Below are 23,230 nucleotides of genomic sequence, written 5' to 3' on the forward strand. Positions count from 1 at the left end.
GTTGATCTGATAAAGCTCTGGCACAGAGCCTACAGAAACGACTCAACGTAGCACTCGAGGAGGATTGTGCTGAATTAAGCGGTACAAACACAGGCTTTGTGTTCATTGGCACTTTATAGACACTGCCCCACTCACATGCTGATCTCAGGAAAAAACATCGACTTTTTACCTTCCAGAGGAATTACACTGGTCGTATTATCATCTCCTCTCGTGCAATTATATATCCACTTATTTATGGTGCAATATCTTTGTGTCTCCCCAATATTCTGCAATCCCTCAGATTATTAATGGGGCTTTACAACCAGGAAGCACAAAAAGCAGGACTTTCTACTCTCCAAGACAAAACTGCTCTGCTGTTGGTGTACAAGTGCCACATGCCAATCCGCCTGGACATTCCCCCAGGGAATATGTCATCACTCTTTCCTGTTCTTCCAACAAGAAATTAGATAAAGTTTGTTTTTTCTTGACTTTCCTGAGATTTGAACTGTGCAGGTCCTGGTGGTGACTTTCCAAACAGTGAAATTACTCCTAAAATCTAACCAACCTTTTCTGAAAGAAAACGGAGTGCTGGCATCTCATTCAGAAGAGAAAAAAAATCACAGAACCATAAGGTTCAGAAAGGGACCTCTGGAAATCATCCAGTCCAACCTACTGCTAAAGCAGCTCCTCACAGTAGGTCATACAGACCCATTCTGTATATCTCCAGAGAAGGAGACTCCACAACCTTTCTGAGCAACCTGTTCCAGTGCTCTGTCACCCTCACTGTAAAGAAGTTCTTCCTCATATGTGTGTGAAACTTCCCATGTTCCAGCTTCTGTCCATCACCCTTTGTTCTGTCGGTGGAAGAGTGGAGGGAGAAGGAAGCCTCAAGAAGGAAAGGTGAAAGTTGGTGGGAAAGGCAGATGTGATGGCAGTGAGTGGGGGCTGTGCAGGAGCATGTGGGCTGTTCTCACACCACATCAACATCATCATAACAAAAACTCCTTCATGCAAACTTGTAAGAGCAGTTATTTTGCCATTCCACTCGTGCTGCATGAGCTCTTCTCAATACAAGAGTTGTTCTCATCATTATTCTCAAGACCTGTACATAGAAGCTCCCCAGCCACCCTTTCTCAGCCACACCACATTCTTGAACAGGTTGGAAAACAGACTAAAAGGGGCATAAATGGGAGTCAAATCAGCACTTATCATAGAAATAAAAAGCAAAGGTAGAATTCAACCATCATGTCAGAGAGCAAAGTTTCCTCATGAATCACTTCACAGGAGGTTGCCTACAACCATCAGGTCCTGTGTGTGATAAGAGTGAGAAATAGATGGAAAATCATTTCCTTTTCAAAAAACACAGTTTTTCCCAGCTCAGACTCTTTGAACCAAATCATTTTACAACAGCACCACTGCATCTTCTATGGTGTTTTCTGCCAGATCAGATCCTGCTGCCCACACTGAAAGGCTTACTTCTGTTTAGTCTTCATAAGCATTTCACTGAGTGATGTTTACTACCACACAGTCACTTCTGCCAGTACCCCAGGTGCAGCACTGTGAAGTTTATGATGGGTTTTTATGCTCCTATTGGCTAACAGTCACACAGATATATAATTGCCAACAATTTAACAAGGTTAACTTTCAATCACAGGCCATGCTCTGTCTTATTATCTGCTACTCAGGTAGGGCAACAAGTTGTAGTAGGCAATAAAAAAAGAAAGAAAAACAGCAGTTAACAGCTACATCCTCTCTTAGGTCAAATTTAGATCTTGTTTTACTTGGAAACATTAAGCCACCTTGCCAATACAGATATAATAACACTCCTGTTCTGTTCTTCAGATCAACAGAAACCCCTGACATGAAATACTGACATACTCTGGAAACAAGCCCTCTTCAGCTCTCTTCTCATCCCTAAACCCACAGGGAAGATGGTCCCCCACTCTCAGGTGAAAAAGCAGGGTGCGTATGGGCATCTGTTGATTTCAGATAAGATGTACGGTCCCATCTACTTCTATGCAATCTGACTGCCTCTGCAACCTGCTACAAATTTGTAATGGATTTGAATGTTGCTGAAAAAAAAGTTGCTGCTGCTGCATCTTCATTTGAACTCTATTGAAGCTACCTTGGAGCGCCTTCACATCTACAATCCATTCCCATGTAGGATAGAGATATAACTGGAACATCTTGTGTGACACATGAAGTAGGTACAGATATTGAGCAACCTTTTTTTCACTAGATATAGAACTCACAGAATTATTGCCTTCCAACCAAATACTGCCAAGACTTAGATGCTTACGTTCAACTCATTTAGAAATCATCTTTTCAAACTATCAGGTGCAAGTATGTGACGCAGCATCTAGCAAAGTTCTTTGAATTATTTTCTTTTAAGACTGCCAACACCAAGGATATAGGCGACTCCTATTAGCTAGGTGCTGAAAAGTAAGGTGCATTTTGAGATACAGTTGACAAGGCAACTCCATGAACTCCAATCCATTGATTTTCAGTTGATTCAGCTGTCTTGGTTAAAAGGTCTGTATTTCTAAATTAAAGTAAACGTCACACATTCTTCTTATCCCACCAAAATCCATCAGTAAAACCTTCCATGATTTTCTGTAGATATACAAATGATCCCAGAACAATTCCCACAAAGTTATCTAGCAGAGATGTGACCAGACTTAGTCAACATGAAACCTGAGAATGGAAATGAGTTTGCAATTGGTTTGAATAGCCACTCATCATTGGAGAAACTTATATTTGAAATCCAAAGAAACATTATTTGTGGGAAGAAATGACCACATGCATGTTTGTCACAACTTTTGTGATCCAACTGTGCTTCCATGGTCCCATGAAAAGAATCTCAGAATTCTACAAAGCTCATAGAATCATAGAACGGCCTGGGTTGAAAAGGACCACAATGATCATCTAGTATGCTATGTGCAGGGTCACCAGCCACCAGACCAGGCTGTCCAGAGCCACATCCAGCCTGGACTTGAATGGGGCATCCACAACCTCCTTGGGAAACCTGTTACAGTGCATCACCACCCTCCATCCCTGGAAGTGTTCAAGAAATAGGTAGATGTTGTACTGAGGGACATGGTTTAGTGGGAAATATTGGTGGTGTGCAGATATTTGGACTGGATGATCTTGGAGGTCTTTTCTAACCTTGGTGATTCCATGATTCTATTCTAGGATTAGTTTGGGTTTCAGACCTACTTGTTCCAATAATACAGAAATATTATTGCTTTGTAAGTCTGAGTGACTGACCACAGGACAGAAGCTCAATCGGTGGGTCACAGAGGAGGGGCTGTCGGTCTGACTGCTTCTCAGGGGCAGACGCAGGTACCCACACTGGAGCCTTATAGGCAAAAACTCACCTCAATGATCTAGTGATGGGCAAGCCAACTACTAGGGTGGGATTTTCCTTCTTCTATCAGAAAATTCATTCAGTTCTGCCCTAGTAAATATTTTGCTTAATTAATGTAATCTGTCTTGATAATTTCCAAAACTTTGAGATGGTCTTTACAGACCAAAGGAAAAACAAAAACAGTCAATATATAAAATCACTAGAAAAGAGCAGAACAGAGGACCAGAACAGGTGCTCCTCATGAACACAGAAAAGCCTGCATCTGAATGGAAAAAGCTTTCATTTTGTGATGCTTTTCTTCCTTCACTGTCTCGAGAAGATTGATGTGATTGCAGCCCACTTGTAGCTCCTGTCTCTCCACTAGAAGCCAAAGTCTTGAGTGAAAAACTGCAGTTTGTGCATCTCAGAAGAAAGAAATTATGTAGAGTTGCACCTTCCTCAGAGTTTGAACACTAGAAACACAGGAACAACTGCAGCAATAATGAAGAGTTCATGTGTCTTAGGGCTGCACCAGTCGTCAGTTGCTTCCTCAAATTGGAAAATGAAGAAACAACAGCCAGGATTACCTGGCTGCTATTCCTTTTTGGGTTTGTTTCCCAGTATTTACAAGGGCTGCTCTGAAAGCAATGCCTGTTTTATTATGTTGGCCCAATACATCAGAGGCAGATGTTGGCAGTGTAGCAGTAGAGGTTGAACCTTCCCACCAAGGGGAATGCAACCCATTCCATGTTGTTGCTGTGTGACAGATGGCAGCAGAAGCAGACGGGCACTCTGACAGAACGGCATCTGACATGGAAGTTGCACATGAAGCAAAGAGGTGGCACTGAATTCCTCCATGAGGAAAAATTGGCACCCACTGACAGTCATTGACACTTCGTGTTTATGGAGTTCAGACAGTGGGTGTGAGCACAGTAAGGCACTCAGTAGTTAGTGCATTTCAGCAGCGATGACAGCAGGTCACCTCCACTGGTGCTGATTTTTATGAGCACAGGGTGCAGGCTCTTGTCCATTGTTGGTGAAAATGCATAGCTAATAGTGGTGGCTATGTTAAAAAATAGTGTTTTATAGCTGAGAACGTGCTCTATTAAGTAATGCTATTACGCTTTTTGGACCTGTTGTAGTTTGCATGGACATAAACAAAAGGCATTACTTTTGGAGCAACCTCTGTAGTTATGCTTCAGATCCTTAGGACTGAAAATCAACCATCAATCCCTCAGAGCATTTTAATCCCAGGCCACAGGTGATAATTACAATTTTCAAAGCTGGGTCAGATTTTCTGTGATGTTTACAGTCAAAAGCCTGTGGAGAAAAAAAGGGAACTAATGGTTCCTAATTAAGATAGAAATACATTCACTGTTCTCCATCATCTCAACCTTGAGTGTTGTGGAATTGGATCCAGGCATACAGCTGGATGCAGTACACGTACAGATCTGTATCACAGAACGACGACTGTGTAAGCAGCGTTCTGCTTTCAAGAAAGTCGGAGGAGATGGATGCTTCCACCTTCTTTTCACTTCAGTGCCTCTGAAGGTGATGCGAATTTTCTGCTTGCCAGAATACCATCAGTTTGAGAAGTTAGCCTGCTTTGATAAACACTTAATGAGCACTGAGGGCAGAATAGAACAGGTGCACAAGGAATATGCCTGAAGGATTTTGAAAGCAAGCCAATGTAAAACTCACACATATCTGAGGCATGGTCTTGGCCACCACTAAAGATAAACAATCATCCTTAGCCTTCTGAATCTAAAGAATCATGGAGCTGGGTTTTTTTTGTTTGTTTGTTTCTGTCAATCATATAAACAAAAGAAGTAAAATATATTTTTCATTAAAGGCCAGGCTATCTTCAGAAGGAACAAAGCCAGGCAAAAAGACTCCATCACAATCTGCATTCTATGTAAAATAAAGGGTGTGCAGTAGAACACCTCAACAAAAGCACTAAAGAAATCTGTAAAGACCCTAGGTAGTTTATAAACCGCTGCATGCACTAAGGTAAGAAATATTTACATCCTTAGCCAAAGGCAGGTCACTTCTTACAGCTACGTCCCAGCAAGGGATGGTAAGAAAAGTGCTGGCCTGGCTCCATGATTTTTTGCCATTTGAACAAGGGAAATGAGGGGGCAGGAGGAGTGATTAGACTAAGGGGGTGGAAGTACACGTTCACTAGAAATGTCACAATCCCAGAATGGTTGAGTTTGGAAGCAAAGCGTGGAGGTCACGTTGCCTAACCCTCTGCTGAGGCAGGGCTGCCAGAGCAGTGTACCCAGAGCCAAATCAAACATTTTTAGCAATTGTAATTGCTAAATTGTAGCAAAAGGCGACAGGTAATATTGGTAAAGGTAACCAGGAATATTTTAATTAAAACAATATGGATTAAGATCAGCAGCAGATAGAACATCAGTTTGTCTTTCCCTTCATCTCCACCTGAGAACTCCTTTAGGTAGAGTACTGCACAATCACAGAAGCCCAGGGTTGGAAGGGACTTCGAGAGACCATCGAGTCCAACTCTCCTGCTAAAGCAGGCATCCTACAATAGGTCACACAGGTCCAGATGGGTCTTGAATATCTCCAGAGAAGGAGACTCCAGAACCTCTCCAGGCAACCTATGATTATTCCCTGATTAAAATTTTAAGCAAAACTAGGCCTTTTGTTATAAAGTCACTGAAAAGCAAGACACAGAAGATAAAAGAAGGTAACAGTCCTACATAAAAGAGAAGCTGAAGTGACAGAATGTGCAAGATAGAATTAAGACCCCATAACCCTTGACAGTGTTAGTCAGCAGAACAGGAGAAATGGCATTATGCTACAAACTTGCTACATACATTCAGATGTTGCTTAAGAAAAATGTGAACATCACTTGAGTTACACACGCTGCCCATGTTTACCAGACAAGAAGGCTTTTATTAAATACTGCACGTTTACAGTCTACATCTTCATTCTGAGCTGTACCACTGAAGTGTAGTCTGAAGAAATCAATACTACTGTACCACAAAGGATGGGTTAGAATCTGCTTTCTTCATATTCCATACTTTTGCAGCCTCCAAGAAAACCTGGCCATTTAACCTCAGTATTTAAAGTTTTACTTATTTAGTAATTAATTCTTAAATCTTTCTATACACCTTTGTATTTATGGTGTGTAATCACCCTCCATTCCCTTACATGGAAAGCAGCATTTCCCACTTTTCTCTCCTTTAAGAGAGCTGCTTCACGTGTAACTTCAGATACAGGTTTTGAAAACTACTAAATTTTTTTTTTTCTTTTTTAATGTCAGAAGCAGCCTCTTTTCCCTTATTTACAAACATTTCAGACCACTTTACTCTGTTTTCACAGCATTTGCTTAAGTCACCTTGGCAAAAGGTGCAATCTTTTTTTTTTTTAAATGTAATTTTGCACAGATGAAAGAACAGGCAGAAAGCCAACCCAACGTGAACAGCCCCACGACAAACTCAGTAGGTTGGTACTATCCCTCTGCAATGCAAGCAGGGACTGTGGAAAGAGGGCCTCATTTCATTAAAGCTGAAAATGAAAAATATAAAGCGTGCTTTCCATTACTGACGTGACATTATTGAAAGGAAAATGGGACAAATTCATCTGTGTACCTGAGGCAAAGGTAAAAAAAAAAAAACCCTAAAAATATGTAGTTATCCTACAGCCACAATAGGTAACTCAACCACATGTGTTTATATTTTGGGTAAAATATAAGCAACAGAATATTTTTTCTAACATCAACTGAAACTGGAAATGTCTGCAAAAATAACTAATGGAACGTGGGTGTACCAGTACAGAACAGACCAACATCAACTTTCTTTAAACTGTTAAACTTTATTATAAATTAAAATTTCTTTACAAAAATTGCACATAATTGACCACTCTTAGGTTCTGATGCACTGGCATTTGCAATAGTTTCTTTAATCTTCAAGTTTAATAGTCTCTGCCATGAGTCCAATGCAGAAAAGGGCAGTAAGCAGCCCTCTTAGAGCCTTCAAGTGCAACAAGCATACTTGTGGCCACGGCAGTTACACTTTCCTTAAGAGCGGCTGCTTTTGTTTTAAATCCTGTAATGAAAAAGTCTCAAAAAAGGTTTAAAAAAGGAAAAACCCAAAGTGGACTACTTGCTTTTTACTGTAAACACAGCCCAGTAAATTAATCCCAAACACAGATCTCTCAGGCATCAGTGAGAGTGTCAAGTGAATCAGGAACAGCAAAACAAAGAAAACAGAAAACAAAAGAAAAACATGAAAAAATAATGTCTGTCATTTGGATTAACTATACTTACGTACATGATGCTATGACAATCTGGCAGGGCCCAGAAGCGAGGCCAGACAGGAGTTCATTTTTCCAGAGAGGAGGGTCATGTTAATTGTTTCCAGCTTCATGGAAAGCAGACCGGAGGCTCGATATGCTCAGCAATACTCATCTGCCTTATGCAGATCTTAGGCATAGATCAGCCTGAAGAATCATTCAACTGATTTTGGCATTTAACAGAACTTATGGCTGACTGTACCCAGCGTTCAGAGATTCTTGCATTCTGTTCTGCAAGTGTTTAAACTTAAAAGCTCATCTAGGCTGACTCCAACCTCTTGGCACTTGGATACTAGTTTTCTCAGGTTATCAGTTTTACCTCCTCCTGATGCTTCAAACAAGAGTTGCTGCAAGAGATGGGGAAGCAGATATAAGATTTAGCCAAAGCTTGAGCATCACCACATCTAAGGATATGGGATATGCAGAAAATTTATAGGAAACCTCAAACTGAATCATAAGGAGAAAACATTACATCTTTCCATAGTGTTGCACATAGAGGTAACTTATGAAGAGCTCTCTGATATAAATGATGGACCTGTAAAATAAAAACAAATATTAAGTCAGCAGAATGCTGTGCACTCAAAGTCATTGATTTAAAGCTCAAAAATCAAATGTAATACTTTTTTTTTTTTTAATCAGTTTTTCAAGCATCATGTTGCTACCAAATGAAAAGGCAAGTTCACATCTGACCTTAATTCTGACCCTTGAATGTACACAATTAATTACATAAAGACAACTGTTTTTCTTCTCAAGACTCTTGCCTTGTTCACTGCACAGGATGGAGCACATTCAGAGAATAAAGCAGCTTGCTTTGTCCATTTCACCTTTTAATTCTATAGGTTTTCTCCTAAGACATCTACCATCTATCTATGCTTTAACATGGCTTTAGCTTATATGCCTGCAACACTAGCAAAACAAAATGGCTATTTCTGTTTGTTCCTTGCTTTGTTGGTCTGTTGTTTTTTTTGTTGTTGTTTTTTAAACCATTGTACATCTGGAACTAAGAGAACCAAAAAGGTTTAATGCAGACATCTACAGAAGCCTCCTTCAACTATTGCTATTGCAAGAACCAACCCTAATCAGAGTGTAATTGGTGAAGGGGTTTGTTAGCATTTAAAACTTTCATAACCGTTCGTATATTCTCTCAGCAATCCTATAAATGAGCTGCTGAAGGGAATGACAGGTTCTCCAGAGATAGAAAATCCAGAATCTGAATCATAACCCACTCTCCAAACAATATTTTACTTGTTTACAATAAATTACAGTCATCTGCAACTGTCACTGGTCTGTGTAGTTGTCAAAGTGCTCACTACAGCCCTAACTGGGCATTTCTCCCCTCTCTTCCACCTTCCTGTCCCTAAAAAATACCAACTGCATTTTGTGTGCCTAAGTGATTTTACTTCACATGGTTAGTGAGGTAGTTGCAGTAGAAAGCTATACGACTTCTTCTGGGTGTAATCTAACCACAATATTTTACATATGATTTACTTCTAATTGGTTCATCTTTTTTGAGAGCCCTCTTCTGAATTAATTTGAAACATTTTTCCAATTGTATAACTAAATAAAGCAGTGACCTTCTAAGTCAGCCTTGCTGTAATGTACATAGTGCCTGAAAACGTAGTCCTCCTAATACAATGACTGAAGCAGGGATCTGTGACTAATTGCAGATGACACAAAATCATCAATACAGAGACAGAATTAAGGTTGAGTATGCAACCATGCCTTTCATGTCTCCTGACTGAATTATTTGATCTTATCAACTAAATAACTGCCTACTTGGGGGTATTTTTTTTTCATGACACTAAGAGACGGTAAAAAGGGAAAAAGACTTCATAACTGACTATAACAGTAGCCATGCTACCTATTATATATCAGTTAAAGCTTTGTTTTAAACGAAAAACTACTGACAGAAGAGAAGGGTGCTGAGAAGGAGGCTCTACAAAAAATGACACGTAATGTGAAACCACAGAGAAGTAGCTCAGAAATGCCACAACCAAGTGGTGAGTCACAAACCCAGGGCCTCCTGGATCCCCTTTAATACAAAGCAACTTTTCACGAGCAGAACATTCTGGGTGAGAGCAATAACACCAGGAAGATCCATTCTGTTTGAGCTGAAAAGTAACTGTGTTGCTGTGCCGAAAAACACTTATTTGTGTACAGAGGGATAAAAACACTCTCCACACAAATACTATATACTATTCATTATTTCAGGAGGAAAAAAGCAGATAGCTTTCAGGGAAATCACTACTTAAGCTCTCTACATACATGTGTTTGGCAGAACAACCATTCCAACTCCTGTAAACAGTAGTTGTTAACAACTTCCAGCACAAGAAACCTTTTATCCCCCTACTGTATTTGAAATGCTAGTCATCTCCTCTGGGTTAAACAAAAAGTAGAACACAGGTTCCCCAACAGAAGAAAGATACAAATAGTATCAGAAATATAAAATATCCTTTCTACTTCAATTGCTGAAGGTATCTCTCACACTTGAAGCAAATGCTTCTGTGTTTATACACAGAATATTTCAACTATCAAGAAACCTTGAGTTTAAGAGCACCGTTGATGTACATAAAGCAGAGGAACAAACAAACCTACAGAACTTCATAATTATTCATTTTAGTAAAGCGCACTGACTTACTTCTCTTTGTCCCATTAGAAAGCACTCGGCAGCAATGGCTCTGAGAAAAAGAAACAAAAATATTTATTCTTGAATTCTTTCAAGTGCCATCATCGGCAAAATACTGATGTGGAATGGATCTACAAATTCCTTGTGAAGACACTGACTAACTTCCAATGATATTAATCTACAGTGAAAAGATAGAAATAGCCATTTTTTAAAAACAATCTTACATGAGCAAGACATTTCAGTGGTTCCCCATTATGAACAAACACTGAAGAAAAAGATCAGTTCAGCATCACTGGATAATGGAGATTACTGCTATTGTGATATATAAAGGGGAGGGTAGAGAGGAGGAGACAGAAGTCAATAGTTGAATTAAAAAAGGCAACTTGTAAATACATCATCTTTATCTGCATAATATCCATTCACATAAGCTTCTCCAAGAGGGAAATTCCATTCACTTGTAACTGTAAAGACAAGACAGTACCTTGTCTGTTGCAACAAAGTAACTGCTTAAATAAAATAATGAGAGACTTCCAGCACAAGCCCAATTTGAAGGATGTTTCAGATTTACCTTTGTGATGTAAACCTTATAAACAAAAGTAATATCTATGAAAACAGATGTATGACTGTAGCATTACATTTTCCAGATGGCCAGGCATGTTGGGATATTATATGTAAACATCTTGGCTTGCAGTTTCAGAATTTGAACATTGCTCTCCTCCCAGTACCGCAGAAGTAGTCTGTAAAAGGCATTCATGAGAAAGGAACACTGCTCTAATCACTGGAAGCAGAACAGCAACGCAAAGATAAAAACACGTTATACAAAATATATTATACCTAATCTCAACCAAGAGCTGCAGGCAGGAAAAAGAGGCAAGGCATCACACACAGTACTGACTGAGAATGTTTTCAGAAAAAGATGCACGTCAGGAGAGTAACTACACAGTATAAAATCAGAGAAAAAATATGATCTTGGCACAGTACAAGATTTGTTTTCAGCAACTGTTCATTTGAAGGAAGACAAATGACTTCTGCTGTGACTACAAGCTACCGTGCAGCCAGTTCTGCTCACCCATTTCATGCAGTATCAACTTGGTCTAAGGAAGCTGTAAGCTCCACCTCAACAGAATTGCAACTTGGTTTAAAATGCAGCCATTCACCTTCCTACACCAAAAGGTAGGTGTCATACTCTCTCCCTGTGCCAACAACACGCTTCTTTAACATCTAGCTTTGAAATCTCAGCAGCCCCTACTGATGACAAACAGTAAGCATTCAGGCACTGATCAAACTTATTCAACAGAATGTTTGTGAATTCACAGCAGCCAAATGCACTGATACAAGCTTCCTAATCCTGGAAAGAATGAAGAATACGGAAGAATGTTTTGAAATGTTCAGCAACAGTCAGCATGATGTTCACTTTAATTGCTTTTGTTTCCCGTAAGATCTTTCCAAAATGATTTGGAAATCACCTTCTAAAGTGATTTGTCTTCGCTATAGTGCACCAAGCCTTCAGGTAACACTGTTATATACTGGTATATCCATTTTATTTTGCTCCACATTGGAACTACACTTATAATAAACACAAGATTTTAATATACCACTAATACTCTCCATACACTTGAAATGTTGACATTTTGACTCATGTGCAAAATGGATAAATTTATTAACAGTTCCTATGTAATTATATACTCTGTAAATAGACTGGAAGTCTGTAAAATACTAGAAAGAGATTGAGAAGATGTCAGAAAGCACAATATACCTCAAAAAAATGCAATACGAGGAAGAGGTTTCATTCTTCTAGTAGAAATCAAATCGCATGCATCTTGTACAAAGTAGTAGTAAGTGTTTACCTTGATTACACGTATTTCTACATACCTCAGTGCAAGTCCAGGATTAGCAGGCATGGTAGAACAAAACCTTTCCAAAGCTTTGGAATGTTGAGATTTCGGAATACAGCTCAAGTAGAAGAAAACTACCTGTAAAATTTGAATTATAAACATTCATCTGCTTTATAGGTGTCTAATTTTGCCAAGATTAACGGAGAAGTAAACTACAAACTTTGTGACCAAAATAATTTAACACCCAAAAATCTTATCCCCTCAGTGGTACAGAAATCAATTCACACAGAAGCTAATGCCACTAATATTTCAGTCCTTCCAGCTCATATTTAGTAAGCAAAAGGAAACGCACTGAGTGTTAGCAAAATGGGAGATAGGATTTACAGATCCAGAATAAAACTCACTGACGTGCTCATCTTGATCTTTCCCTTACTATTCTATTTCTTTTGTTTCTCAACCACTGTAATAAAAACTGACAGCTTAAATACTGTTTCCATCCTTCAGTGTTAGAGCTCTGCAGACCCCTTTTGCTCAACCACCTCGTCTCTCCTTCACAGTTTCTCTTTTCACAAATAAAGAATAGTCTGCCATTAAGAGCTGTATCTACACAATATCAAAACATATCACTTATTTACGCTTCTCTTATCCTCTACTCAAGAAGTCACTGCTAGATACTTTCCTGCTTGGAACACTATACTCTCCAATTACTTTTTTTATTAATTCCAGTGTGCCAGTTCATGTTCATGTGCCAGTGCACATATAGTACCAGTGCTGTATTTTGACAATTAGAAATACTTGTAAAAAGGATATCAGTCTTTTTGTTTGGTTTAAAAACACCCATGCAAGTGTTTTTACCTTGTTATGAAACTCGTAATTGGTCCAATAATCAGCAGCACTAAAAGGAATTGGGTATCGTGTGGGGACCGTAACCAGACATCTGTTCACTAAGTCAGTAAAAACCTTGAATTCTTGAACTTTGTTGCTGGATCCAACAACCTTGTTATTCATAAAAACAAGATAACTGGAAGAAAAGGAAAAAAAAGATAGTTCTGGTGGCCTTCACTGAATAGTTTGGAGATTAAACTACTTTCCTCCCCTAACAACTTACTCCAGCCAGATGTTCTGAACAATTTCCTGCTGCATCACTGCACCAAGAGCTGCTTCATAAGCATCCAGTGCTTCACTAACACTCGCGTGAAGAGACTGGCACAAACTGTTTATATTAGAAGTTAAAAGAAAAAGTTATATGTTATTTACACAATGCATACACTTTTAAGGGTTAGAAACAAAGCTTTCGAATTCTGAGATAAACTGAAAACTGCTTTTTGGTTGAAATGCACAACGGACTGATTTTATCAGGCAGCACATTAAAGTGGGGAAATCTCAACTGCTTACAAGGAATAACACAACCTATACAGTTTAAAATGCAACTCTCAAATTGTTTTCTATTCTTGTATCTCTTATTAATTCTTTTACATACTAAGAGTGCTCTGACAAAACCTGAAGGGGCACACCCTCAGTAAATGATTAATGTTCTGCAACTGAAAACTCCATTTACTCAGACCCACCAGCTGTTTTTCAGAAATACTTTAGAAAGCCTCACCAGTATATCTGCCAAAGATATGGGATTTGCTGGTTTACAATGTCATCTGTAAGATGCTCTTTATAGAGAGGTGCTGTAAATTCAATCGGCATTGGAAAATTCAAGAGATATCTAAAAGAGAAAAAGTGGTAATAAATGGTAACATCCCTTTCCTCAGAAGATTCCTACAGAGACATATCATTTAGTGTAGAATCTTAATTCACGACATGTATTAAAGAGATGCATCTACTGTTTTTAGAGATTAATTCTGCCCAGAAAGATGTAAGAAAGTATCCCATAAAATTATAGAAATACTTTGTATACAAAGCATTCTATTCCATTATGTGATGATGTGAGAAATGTTTCTTTCTCTGGCACAACTACCCCATAAAATACATCAAAACCTAGGATACAATTACCTACCTACCATCAGCTACACTGCACTACCAATATTAAATTCAATGTAAACAAACATAACCAGGAATAAAAACATAACACCCAACTTGGAGATAAAAAAGATAAAAACATTTCACGGCCTTATCTACATTTAAGCTTCAGCAAATAAGATCTGCCTTTGAAAGCCTTCAAAGGCAGCTAACTTTTATGGACTTCCTCAAGATTTCCGTATGCAAGCTTCCTACAGTTAAGTAGGTGCCTGAATTTTAGATGGAGATTCAGCAGACTGGTTACCAACCTGCACCTTTTCAGCAACAACAGTTGTTCATGAAAAGCATGGAGCTCTGAATGGAGGCCTTTTGTAAATGCCCTAAATAACAGGTTTGACACACGAAGTTTTTTGCTTCCAGCTTTGAAAAAGCAACTTAGGGATGCAACATATTTGACTGATGCCCATTTTCCCCATAACTTGCTGCCTGTTTTGTCTTTTTTTCATCTTATGGCTTTGCAATTTAGTTATGAAAGCACAAACAACTTACACAAACCTTAGAAAATATCACAGCATAATTCTCTGAAGTTTTACTAAGGTTTGCCAAGCTGAAAGCAAAAGAATTACAGACTGTCCTGTTTTTCAAGAAAATGTCAGTATTACCAAAACTTGCACAGAAAGTATCATAAACATACCTTAAGAGATCCATGGAATCATGCTGTTGGTAGGTATTCTCAAAGAAAGCTGCCACAAAATCTTGCAACAGTGGAAGAACACTGCCTGACCTTTCCTGTTTTTTGGTGGTTTTTTAAATTAAAAAAATTAAATCAGACATAAACCTGAAGCTGACAAGAAAAATTTAAGCATAATATTTATTAAGCGCTGTCTATCTCTGTAATACTCCTTTGCTTCAATCTCTCAAAAATAATGTTTAAGTCAGTCAGCAAGTAGAAGGAAAAAAAAGGAAAACTTCTTACAGCACTCTGCTGTTACTATTATTCTTTCATAAGGATACTAACACTGGATTAGAACAGTTTGAGGTGTAAGTTTATCCATGCATACAATTCCTTTGGTTACATTAAATCTTGTCACTAATCTTTACAGTTCTATATTAAATTCATATAAAGAAAAACAAGACATTACAAAAATACCATGAAGATTAATCAGTTTGAATAAGTGTCTGAAATGACATACAACCCCCAAAACTTTTATAAAGCCAGCAGGCCAGAGACACTTTTGGGGCTGGGTATTATTACCTGTGATATAAGAAATTTACACAACTGATAAAAAATTTCTGCATTCTGAGGACTCTTCTCAAATGCTCCAATCCACACTCCATAGGCACTTTCACTCTGCTCCATCTGCAAATATAAGGTGGCCAAACTCTCCAAGAGCAGACAGTTGTCAGGGCAGAGCTCCAATAAAGATCTACAAAGTTCTGCTGCAGACTCCCACCTAAAGTAAAAGATAAAGGTTATGTTTAAAAAAGTGGAGTTGAGCACTCCTAACTGGAAGTGTCTGGAAACATCTTACCTCTCAAGAAGTTTCAATAAAGCTATCATGTTCCTATAGAGAGGAAAGCATACAGCTATTCTTTTGTCAGCCTCAAGGCTTTCATCAGTACACGTTTTGACTGCATCTTCAAAACAAAAACATTAGAATTAAGACCTTAGACCTCAAGTAATATCAAGTGTTACTTAAAACATTAACATCACAAAAATTATCCCTTGGTCATAAAATCACAAAAGCATGGGAAGTTCTCAGCAATGCTCTTTTGCGTTACTAAAAACAGGAAGATGATTATTGCTGGAAAAGTTCAGGTTTTTTTCATTAATGTATCACAATGAAGATAAGAATGAAAAAAAGTCTTTCAGGAGTTTCATCCCTCATTCATTTAAAAACAACAAAAACTCAAATAGTACAGGAAACATACTGTCAGCTTGAGTAGTTCACTGGTAGGATATCACCTACTTAGAATTACATAGCAGTAATTCCAGTGTAGCTGCTGAAATCAGTTCTATTGAGGCAAGAACTAACAGGGGGAAATTCTTTTTACGTTAAGAAAAACAAAGTTACTAAATTCCAATACTAAACAACACATTATCATGGCTAGACTACTTCCACTCCTACAGGTCTACCTACAAAGATTATGCTTGAATATTTACTTGCACACCCTATTATCAACTGCAGCATACTTATACTCCACAACAGTTCAATATTAGTGAAGCTAACACACTAAGTACTGACATTCAAACAACACCAGTATAAAGTCTTCCCCAGGCAGTGCCTAAGTCAATTTCATTTCTTCTGGTATCTTCATTAGACATCTTTTAAAAAATTACTCTGTTTATTTAAACTCCAAATGAAGACAAACAGAGGCTTTGCACTGCATCTTCTAAGGAAGCATAATAATCTTCTAGTAAAATAGCTTTCCAATTGATATGCCCCACTAGGGATGGGGGGGAAAGAGAGAGGTAATGAGCACAGAAGCCTGGCTTTTTTAAGTCTACAAAAAGAAGCAGTGGCATGCTGTCACAAGCTACTGTTCCCTATCTTGCTACAATATCATAGCTCAGAGAAGAAAAGCTACAGCTTTCAACCACAGATGAAAAAGTGCAGGTATTAAGTACCCAAACCATGGAGTTTCCTTATTCTTCTGTTCAAATCAAGATGAAATATGCACTGGATTTAATCCCAGTGGTTTAACACAGCAGCAATATCACACCACCAATGAAATTCCTGAAGTTGCATAATATTTTTTCAACTGCAAAAAAGTGAGTAATGCATTGAGTAGTTTACCCCCTTAATCTTACCTTCAAACATAGCTAACAGTGTATCAGGATCAGTCTTCACATCTTGAACTGTTTGCCACGGTATTAGAAATGGCTCTTTGTTCATTATCCTTGAGGGACCGACGTTAGCTGGATCATAGAACTTGACTGGGAGAATGTTGAATTCAATTAAATGTATGTAAGACAGCCAAGCCAAGCAACGGTCACTTGAAGTAAGGCGTTCTGATATTATCTTTTCATTTGCTGATTTTAAAGCATTCTGTAAAGGTTAGAAGAAATACATTCTATGTTTTAACCATATAATCTTTTAGGTATGAGGAAAGGAAACAGGAAAAGTTCTAATGTTCCAAATCTTTCCTATGGAGAACAGGAAATAATTCATGCCCAATCAAGATTAAATTTGGCTTAGTGAGTGTGTGACTATATTCAAGAAATACACAACTATATAATTTTTACTAATTGTTTTAGAAAAACTGCTGAGAATTTTGCAAAGAATGATTTTGAAATGTTGCATCTTCCAATGCATTTTCACGCAGTTCTCTGCTTCTCACTAATATTTCCAATACACTTTTTAGAACAATCACATTCAAAACTAAAACAGCCCAGTTATACTGCGAGATCTCAAATAAAATCATTAGAGCAAGCAATGAGACAAAATCTAAACACAGCTACTCCTGAAGCAGAACAGAATGTCATGGCTAAAGGTACGCCAACCTTTTTTCTCCAAAAATGTAGTACAAAGAATGCACTTTCAAAGGAAATAAAAATACTTGAAAATTCAGGCAAAATTCACAGTATTTCTTGAGTAAGAGGTGAAAATTGAAGTTTCAACAACATTTCATTTATCCACTCTTCAAAATATTTTAGAAAATTTTGTTTCGAGTTTCTAAAGAGAATTATTACCACTCAATTTCAAGTAGTACTTTTACCTGGAATTTTTTTCTTATTAAATAAGGTTAAGTAACTCCTCCTCACTACAGTCTTTTTCAGTGACACATTACAGGTACACATCCACAAAGAAGTGCTTTGGTGTAACACTTTGAGTAAAGGTAAGAGAAACCAACCCACGTTCTCTCCTCATGTACTCTAGACTTCCATTTCAGCACAACACAAACCAAACTATCAGTACTACTGCCTTCAGAACAGCTGTTGGAGTAAGTCAACAAAGCATTATAATTTTTTATTTAAAACTGAGCTAGACTAAAACGTTAACAGCCTTAAAACAACCAAGAAAATTGCTTTAAGATACAGCAAGCAATAAATGCCCCCTGCTGGCAGGAATGAAAAACTCGTGGTTGAAATTACCACAGCTCCAACTTTCAGGACTCTTCTCACCTTCTTTCCCAGTTTGTGGACTACAGGTCAGCAACAGCAACCTGAATTCTCTTTAAGTAATAATAAAAGCCTGAGATAAAACTTTGCAGTTTACAGGATCTCCAATGCCTGAGATAACACTCCCCAATTTTTGAAGCAGGTGCAAAAATACAAAACAACATGCCACTATGATCTTCCAAAAAACAAAAAAAAAAAAAAAAAAGAAATGATTTGACCATTTCTGTAGCAAAAAAAACACATCTGAATACCTGAGACAGAATTCACAGGTCCCTAGAGAAGCATTCTACTGCTAACCAGAAACTAAAGCAATTCTAAAGCAACTAGAAGTATTATGAAGCATAGTGAACACCCTACCTTTATTAACAACCCAATGCAACAGAAAACATGCAACAAAGAAACTAAATGTATATGCAAATTTATAATTATATTGTGTTTTAAAAGACAAGTCCCTAGGAGACTTCCTCTAGCAAATATAAGATGCAACAGCATGAAGGTACAAAGACAAATCTTAGGGTGGTAACTTGGAAGTTACCTGCAGCAGAAGAAGAGCATTCTGGTATCTTCCTGTAAACAAGCTTAAGTGAACTCTGTACAGCAGAGTCTCCAGAAGCTGGAACGATAAGAGATTGGGATTTTCCTCTCCCTCAGTCACTTCCATTAGGAACTGCAGCATCCTCCCACATACATAGTCTTTTCCATCAAAGGAACTCTCCAAATTCAAGAACTAGAGAAAAATAATTTACATTAAGAAAAATACTTGCGGAACTTCAAGGTTAAAGTTTAAAACAACATGAATGACATACTTTGAATAATGTATTTTATCACCTTATAAACAATTTTTCCCTCTCCCCACATACCAAAACCTCAGAAAACACTTAAAATGTTTAATGATCAACTTCCAATGTCCTTGTGAACATTAATTTTTGCAAACTTATATAAAAAAAGCAAAATTAAACATCTTGATTCTAAATGACTGATTCTCCTGAGAAAAAAAGTGACTATTTCTACATACATTCTGCAAGTAGAACTTTGAATTACTTCACTGTGAACAGAACTTTCACAAGCTGTTCTATTGGCTTATTTAGACAAATTGCATTTTCCTATTTAACAATTTCTACAGTAGGAAATGCATACATTTGACTTTTTTTTACTTACTGTCCACCATATCTGATAGGATGGGGCATACTCCACTGCTGTTTCACACATTTCCTGTATCTCCTCTTTTGTTCCTCTTTTTGAGAAGAGTCTGAGGTAATGACACCAAATCTCAGGATTTTCTTTGTTGTTCTCAAGAGCTCGAGCCAAAACATTTAGAGTAGAATCCAAACACTCTGATGATGAGCTGTGAAAATTGAAATGATAGTATTTGAAAAACAGACCTACTATAGGCTAAGAAAAACTTTATCTTCCATTATGTTTCCTCCCTTCTTTTTTAAGTCTTTTTCTTACTATGCTTATAACTTAGAAAGCATGCTCTCTTCAGACTGAAAGTATTTTCTTTGTACGTTGACTATTGCATTTCTATCCTACATGTTTCAGTTGACCTACTCTCATTGTCACCACTGCTAAAATGCATCACCCACAACATCACTATGATCACATCTTCTGTTTGGTCTCCATGAACATGTACAGCAAGCATCAATGAATGTCAAAGGGTACCATTTTTTCCACATAGAGGAATTCAGTGACATACCTTTGCTCCATATCAGCACCATCTGCCTCTGATATGAGGGGCCAACATAATAAAATAGGAAGCATTGTTTTAACAGTAGCCCTTGTATTCTTTTAATCTGCTTTTAAGAGATGAATTAGTTGTATCTTTGTTAAATAAAGTTCCTTAACATCAACTGTAATAAAGCTTCTTTTCTGCATGGGTAAGGTATAAAACTAAAATGTAAAAGCAGACTTACCCTTCATTTTGGTTCAAGTATTTATATGCAAGTTTAATCCAAAGCTGTACATTGCAGGGGTTTTCTTGGACGCTTGCCTCCAAGTTGGAAATGTCATCAGTCTCACTTGTAAAATATCGGATATCATCTGGAGTCACAACAGTATCAAGAGCTGGAATTCTTTTCTTATGTTCTGTAGGGTGGGCTGGAAATGAAAAAAGAATCTTTTCAAAACAGAAATGACTTGTCACTATACATTTCATACGAGGAGTGACATTTCTATATACTAAGTGTAGCCATAGCCAAGAACAAAATATGATTACTTCAGCATCTTAAAAATTTAGAACTGTGTAACATGTAGAAAATTGGTTATGTTTAACATGTGAAGACAAGAAGTAAATAGCAATAAAGACTGCTTCTTTGGCCAAAAGACACCAACTAAGTGTCCTTAAGAAATGGACATCTAATGTCAAAAAAAGGATTATCTCAAAAAACATTTATACAGGAATACAGAGGATGCCAAGAAATCCCAAAGCTCCCACTTCAATGATAAGTCATATTTCAGGTTACTGATGCTCAAGCAAGCTTCCAAGTCTCAAATTATGTTTAAAGAGCAGCTTTGCTTTTTACCTCCTGATCTCATCACTTATGATCAACACTGTGCAAGTTTAAGCTAACAGATGAAGTGTGCTACTTTCTATACTTCTGGGGGAAAAAAAGACAACATCTTCTGGTGAAGCTGTAACATTCCAGGGATCTCAATGTTCCCTTTCATGAAAAGATAGGCAGAAATCCCATCTAAGCTTCTAATCACACTTTATACCAGTTTGTTGATGTTTTTTTTTGTTGCTGTTTTGTTGTTGGGTTTTGTTTGCTTTTTTTGTGTTTTTTTTTGCTTTTTCTTAAGCCCCACCCATTAAGGTCAACTTTGAGAAAAGTTACATGAAGAAGGAATGTAAGAATGTCTACATACAGGAAAATAGGAAGAAGCCAAAAGAGCTGAAGACAACACTGGTTTTTTAAGAATCATTTTAAATATCGGGTGTTGGGAAGAGACTGCTGTTTTTCTCCCCAGTATTCTTTTTTAATGGATGCCATGCTTCTGAATTACCATATTTAATAGGTCCAACAGACTGTTCCTCCTCACTACTGCTGCTATCTAGCAGAGGTTTTCTCCAGTACTTTGGTCTCCATTTCCTTTTATCTTTCCATGTTGTAAACGGAGGTGCTGTAAACAAGTAAAGCAATAGAAGTTTCATTTAACTTTTTCTAGACAAGATTGAAATATCTTTGCCAATGAATATTTCAGATAAAAACATTCCACAAATGCAATATAAATGTACAAGTTTTCATAGAGCTTATTTATATCTGCAGTTCTCAAGTGCTTAAGTCGTATTTTTGATTGGGAAAAAAAAATTAATAGAACTAATAAAACTAAAAAACTAATACAACTATTATATTATGGCCTTAAAACAAGTTCTGTTCTTTAATCTATCAGAAGTATAATTAAACTAAAAAAAATTGACACACAAAAGGGAATATTCTTGGTTGAAAAAGTCAAAATACTAATGTAATTACAAAAAACAAAACAAAACAAAACAACATTTAATTTATCAAGAAAGTTACTTACTATGACCTTTACTCTCATTGACATTGCTGGCCAGAAGAACAGCCATTTGATCTACTGACATACGGTCTCTGTTTATACCAAAAAGCTTTTCAACATATTTTTCTGGAACAAGAACATTCATGTCTTAGGTAGGTAAACAAGCAGACAGGTAACTTACCAGCAATTTAACACAATCTATGCTTAATTAATGAAATACAACTGCTTCAAGAGGTATGCTAATTTAACACATGTGAAGAAGAGAGGGCAAGACCTCATCCCAAGTTCTGCTCCATCCACGGAACCACAGCAGTCTTTTGAGTGAAACATTCTACAAACCACAACTGTAGAAAGCCACTACTGAGGACTGAACTGGGCAACTAGAGAAGTATTTTACACATTGCGTTACATAAAAAAGACTTGCTCCCAGAACTTCTAATGGAAACTACTGCCCTTTAGAAATAAATCTTTAAATACATAAGCAAGCAAAAATTTCTTAAAAACCTGTGGCAGTGCTGATTTCTTCATCAGTGCTTTTTTCTGAACAGCCAATCAGTTCTAAATTGTAAGACAGAATATCCTGAAACAGCTGCTTTCGGCTAAGAGTGCAATCTTTCATGTGCTGCCTAAAATAAACAAAAAAGCAATTAAAATGTTTATCACAGCAACAACTTAATAAAGTCCATAATTAGAAAGTTGTTACTAGTACACACAAGGGTGAGGCATAAAGAAAATGATCTCCATGATTAATAACACAGTCTGTTCTGAAATTTCCCTTAGATGTTTCTCTGGGCCTTCTCTGAACTTAAGTCCACATCAGTAACTTAATCCTGGTCTTCATTACTTCAACACAGCCTTGCTCATTAGAATAAGATTCTACACACTTGCTTTGCACTAACAGAGGAACACAGTGTTTAAAACTTCCCAGTTCAAATAGGTTAGTTATAACAATTAAGATATCCCCTTGCATTTAAAGGATCTGAAGTATGATTTGATTATAATAGCTATGGGTTGATTCAAAAAAGCTTTCCCTTTTTGCTGTAAAAAAAGAGCTAAGTACATTCCTATAATATTTTTCCAGTTTTCAAACTGGATTTACTCGTGGCCAATACATATCGAGTTGTTGTTCTGCTAATTTCTTACACCACACAGCGTAATGCTGTTTAACAAAGTATTTTTAATATGATTTAACACCAAGCTTCAAAGGAGCACAGTAACTTAGCCAGTATTTTACCAGAAAACCGGAATTTTTCTACCACAATGCTATTTTCTTATATATTCACTTAATATTTGCTATGTACCCTATGTCCATTTGCTGCATAATATACTTCTACCATGATTAACACTATCCATTACCACCTGAAGATTTATGATGGCCTAATGTTATGCCAAAGCTCTAGGTAAGAAGAGCCTTATCTGAATTACAAGGTAATCAAAAGGTAAAATATTCTCTAATAGTCTCACTTTTTAATAATAAAAAATTCTATCTAAAAAGCCATTTCTGTTCACGGTTCAGATGCAAGATTCCAAATTAT

General features: G+C 37.3%; 1 protein-coding gene across 1 annotated transcript in view; it reads right to left on the reverse strand.

The window, feature by feature from the left end:
* Positions 1-7,145: 7,145 nt before the first annotated feature.
* The window catches only part of ZFC3H1 (zinc finger C3H1-type containing), a 38,146-nt gene continuing 22,061 nt past the window's right edge, over positions 7,146-23,230 (reverse strand). Inside the window, exons 18-35 of the mRNA XM_042872496.1 lie at positions 22,200-22,321; positions 21,720-21,821; positions 21,201-21,317; positions 20,111-20,294; positions 19,356-19,542; positions 18,733-18,924; positions 16,887-17,124; positions 15,607-15,712; positions 15,330-15,528; positions 14,769-14,863; positions 13,710-13,820; positions 13,215-13,319; positions 12,962-13,127; positions 12,144-12,244; positions 10,907-11,008; positions 10,284-10,323; positions 8,118-8,180; positions 7,146-7,992 (exon numbers count right to left, since the gene is read on the reverse strand). Of these exons, the coding sequence (XP_042728430.1) occupies positions 7,855-7,992; positions 8,118-8,180; positions 10,284-10,323; positions 10,907-11,008; positions 12,144-12,244; positions 12,962-13,127; positions 13,215-13,319; positions 13,710-13,820; positions 14,769-14,863; positions 15,330-15,528; positions 15,607-15,712; positions 16,887-17,124; positions 18,733-18,924; positions 19,356-19,542; positions 20,111-20,294; positions 21,201-21,317; positions 21,720-21,821; positions 22,200-22,321 (2,368 nt within the window). The 3' untranslated portion in view covers positions 7,146-7,854. The remainder of the gene's footprint in view (positions 7,993-8,117; positions 8,181-10,283; positions 10,324-10,906; positions 11,009-12,143; positions 12,245-12,961; positions 13,128-13,214; positions 13,320-13,709; positions 13,821-14,768; positions 14,864-15,329; positions 15,529-15,606; positions 15,713-16,886; positions 17,125-18,732; positions 18,925-19,355; positions 19,543-20,110; positions 20,295-21,200; positions 21,318-21,719; positions 21,822-22,199; positions 22,322-23,230) is intronic.

Source organism: Lagopus leucura, unplaced genomic scaffold, assembly GCF_019238085.1.
Source record: "Lagopus leucura isolate 7727_CA_CO unplaced genomic scaffold, USGS_WTPT01 Super-Scaffold_100008, whole genome shotgun sequence".
Lineage (NCBI taxonomy): Eukaryota > Metazoa > Chordata > Aves > Galliformes > Phasianidae > Lagopus > Lagopus leucura.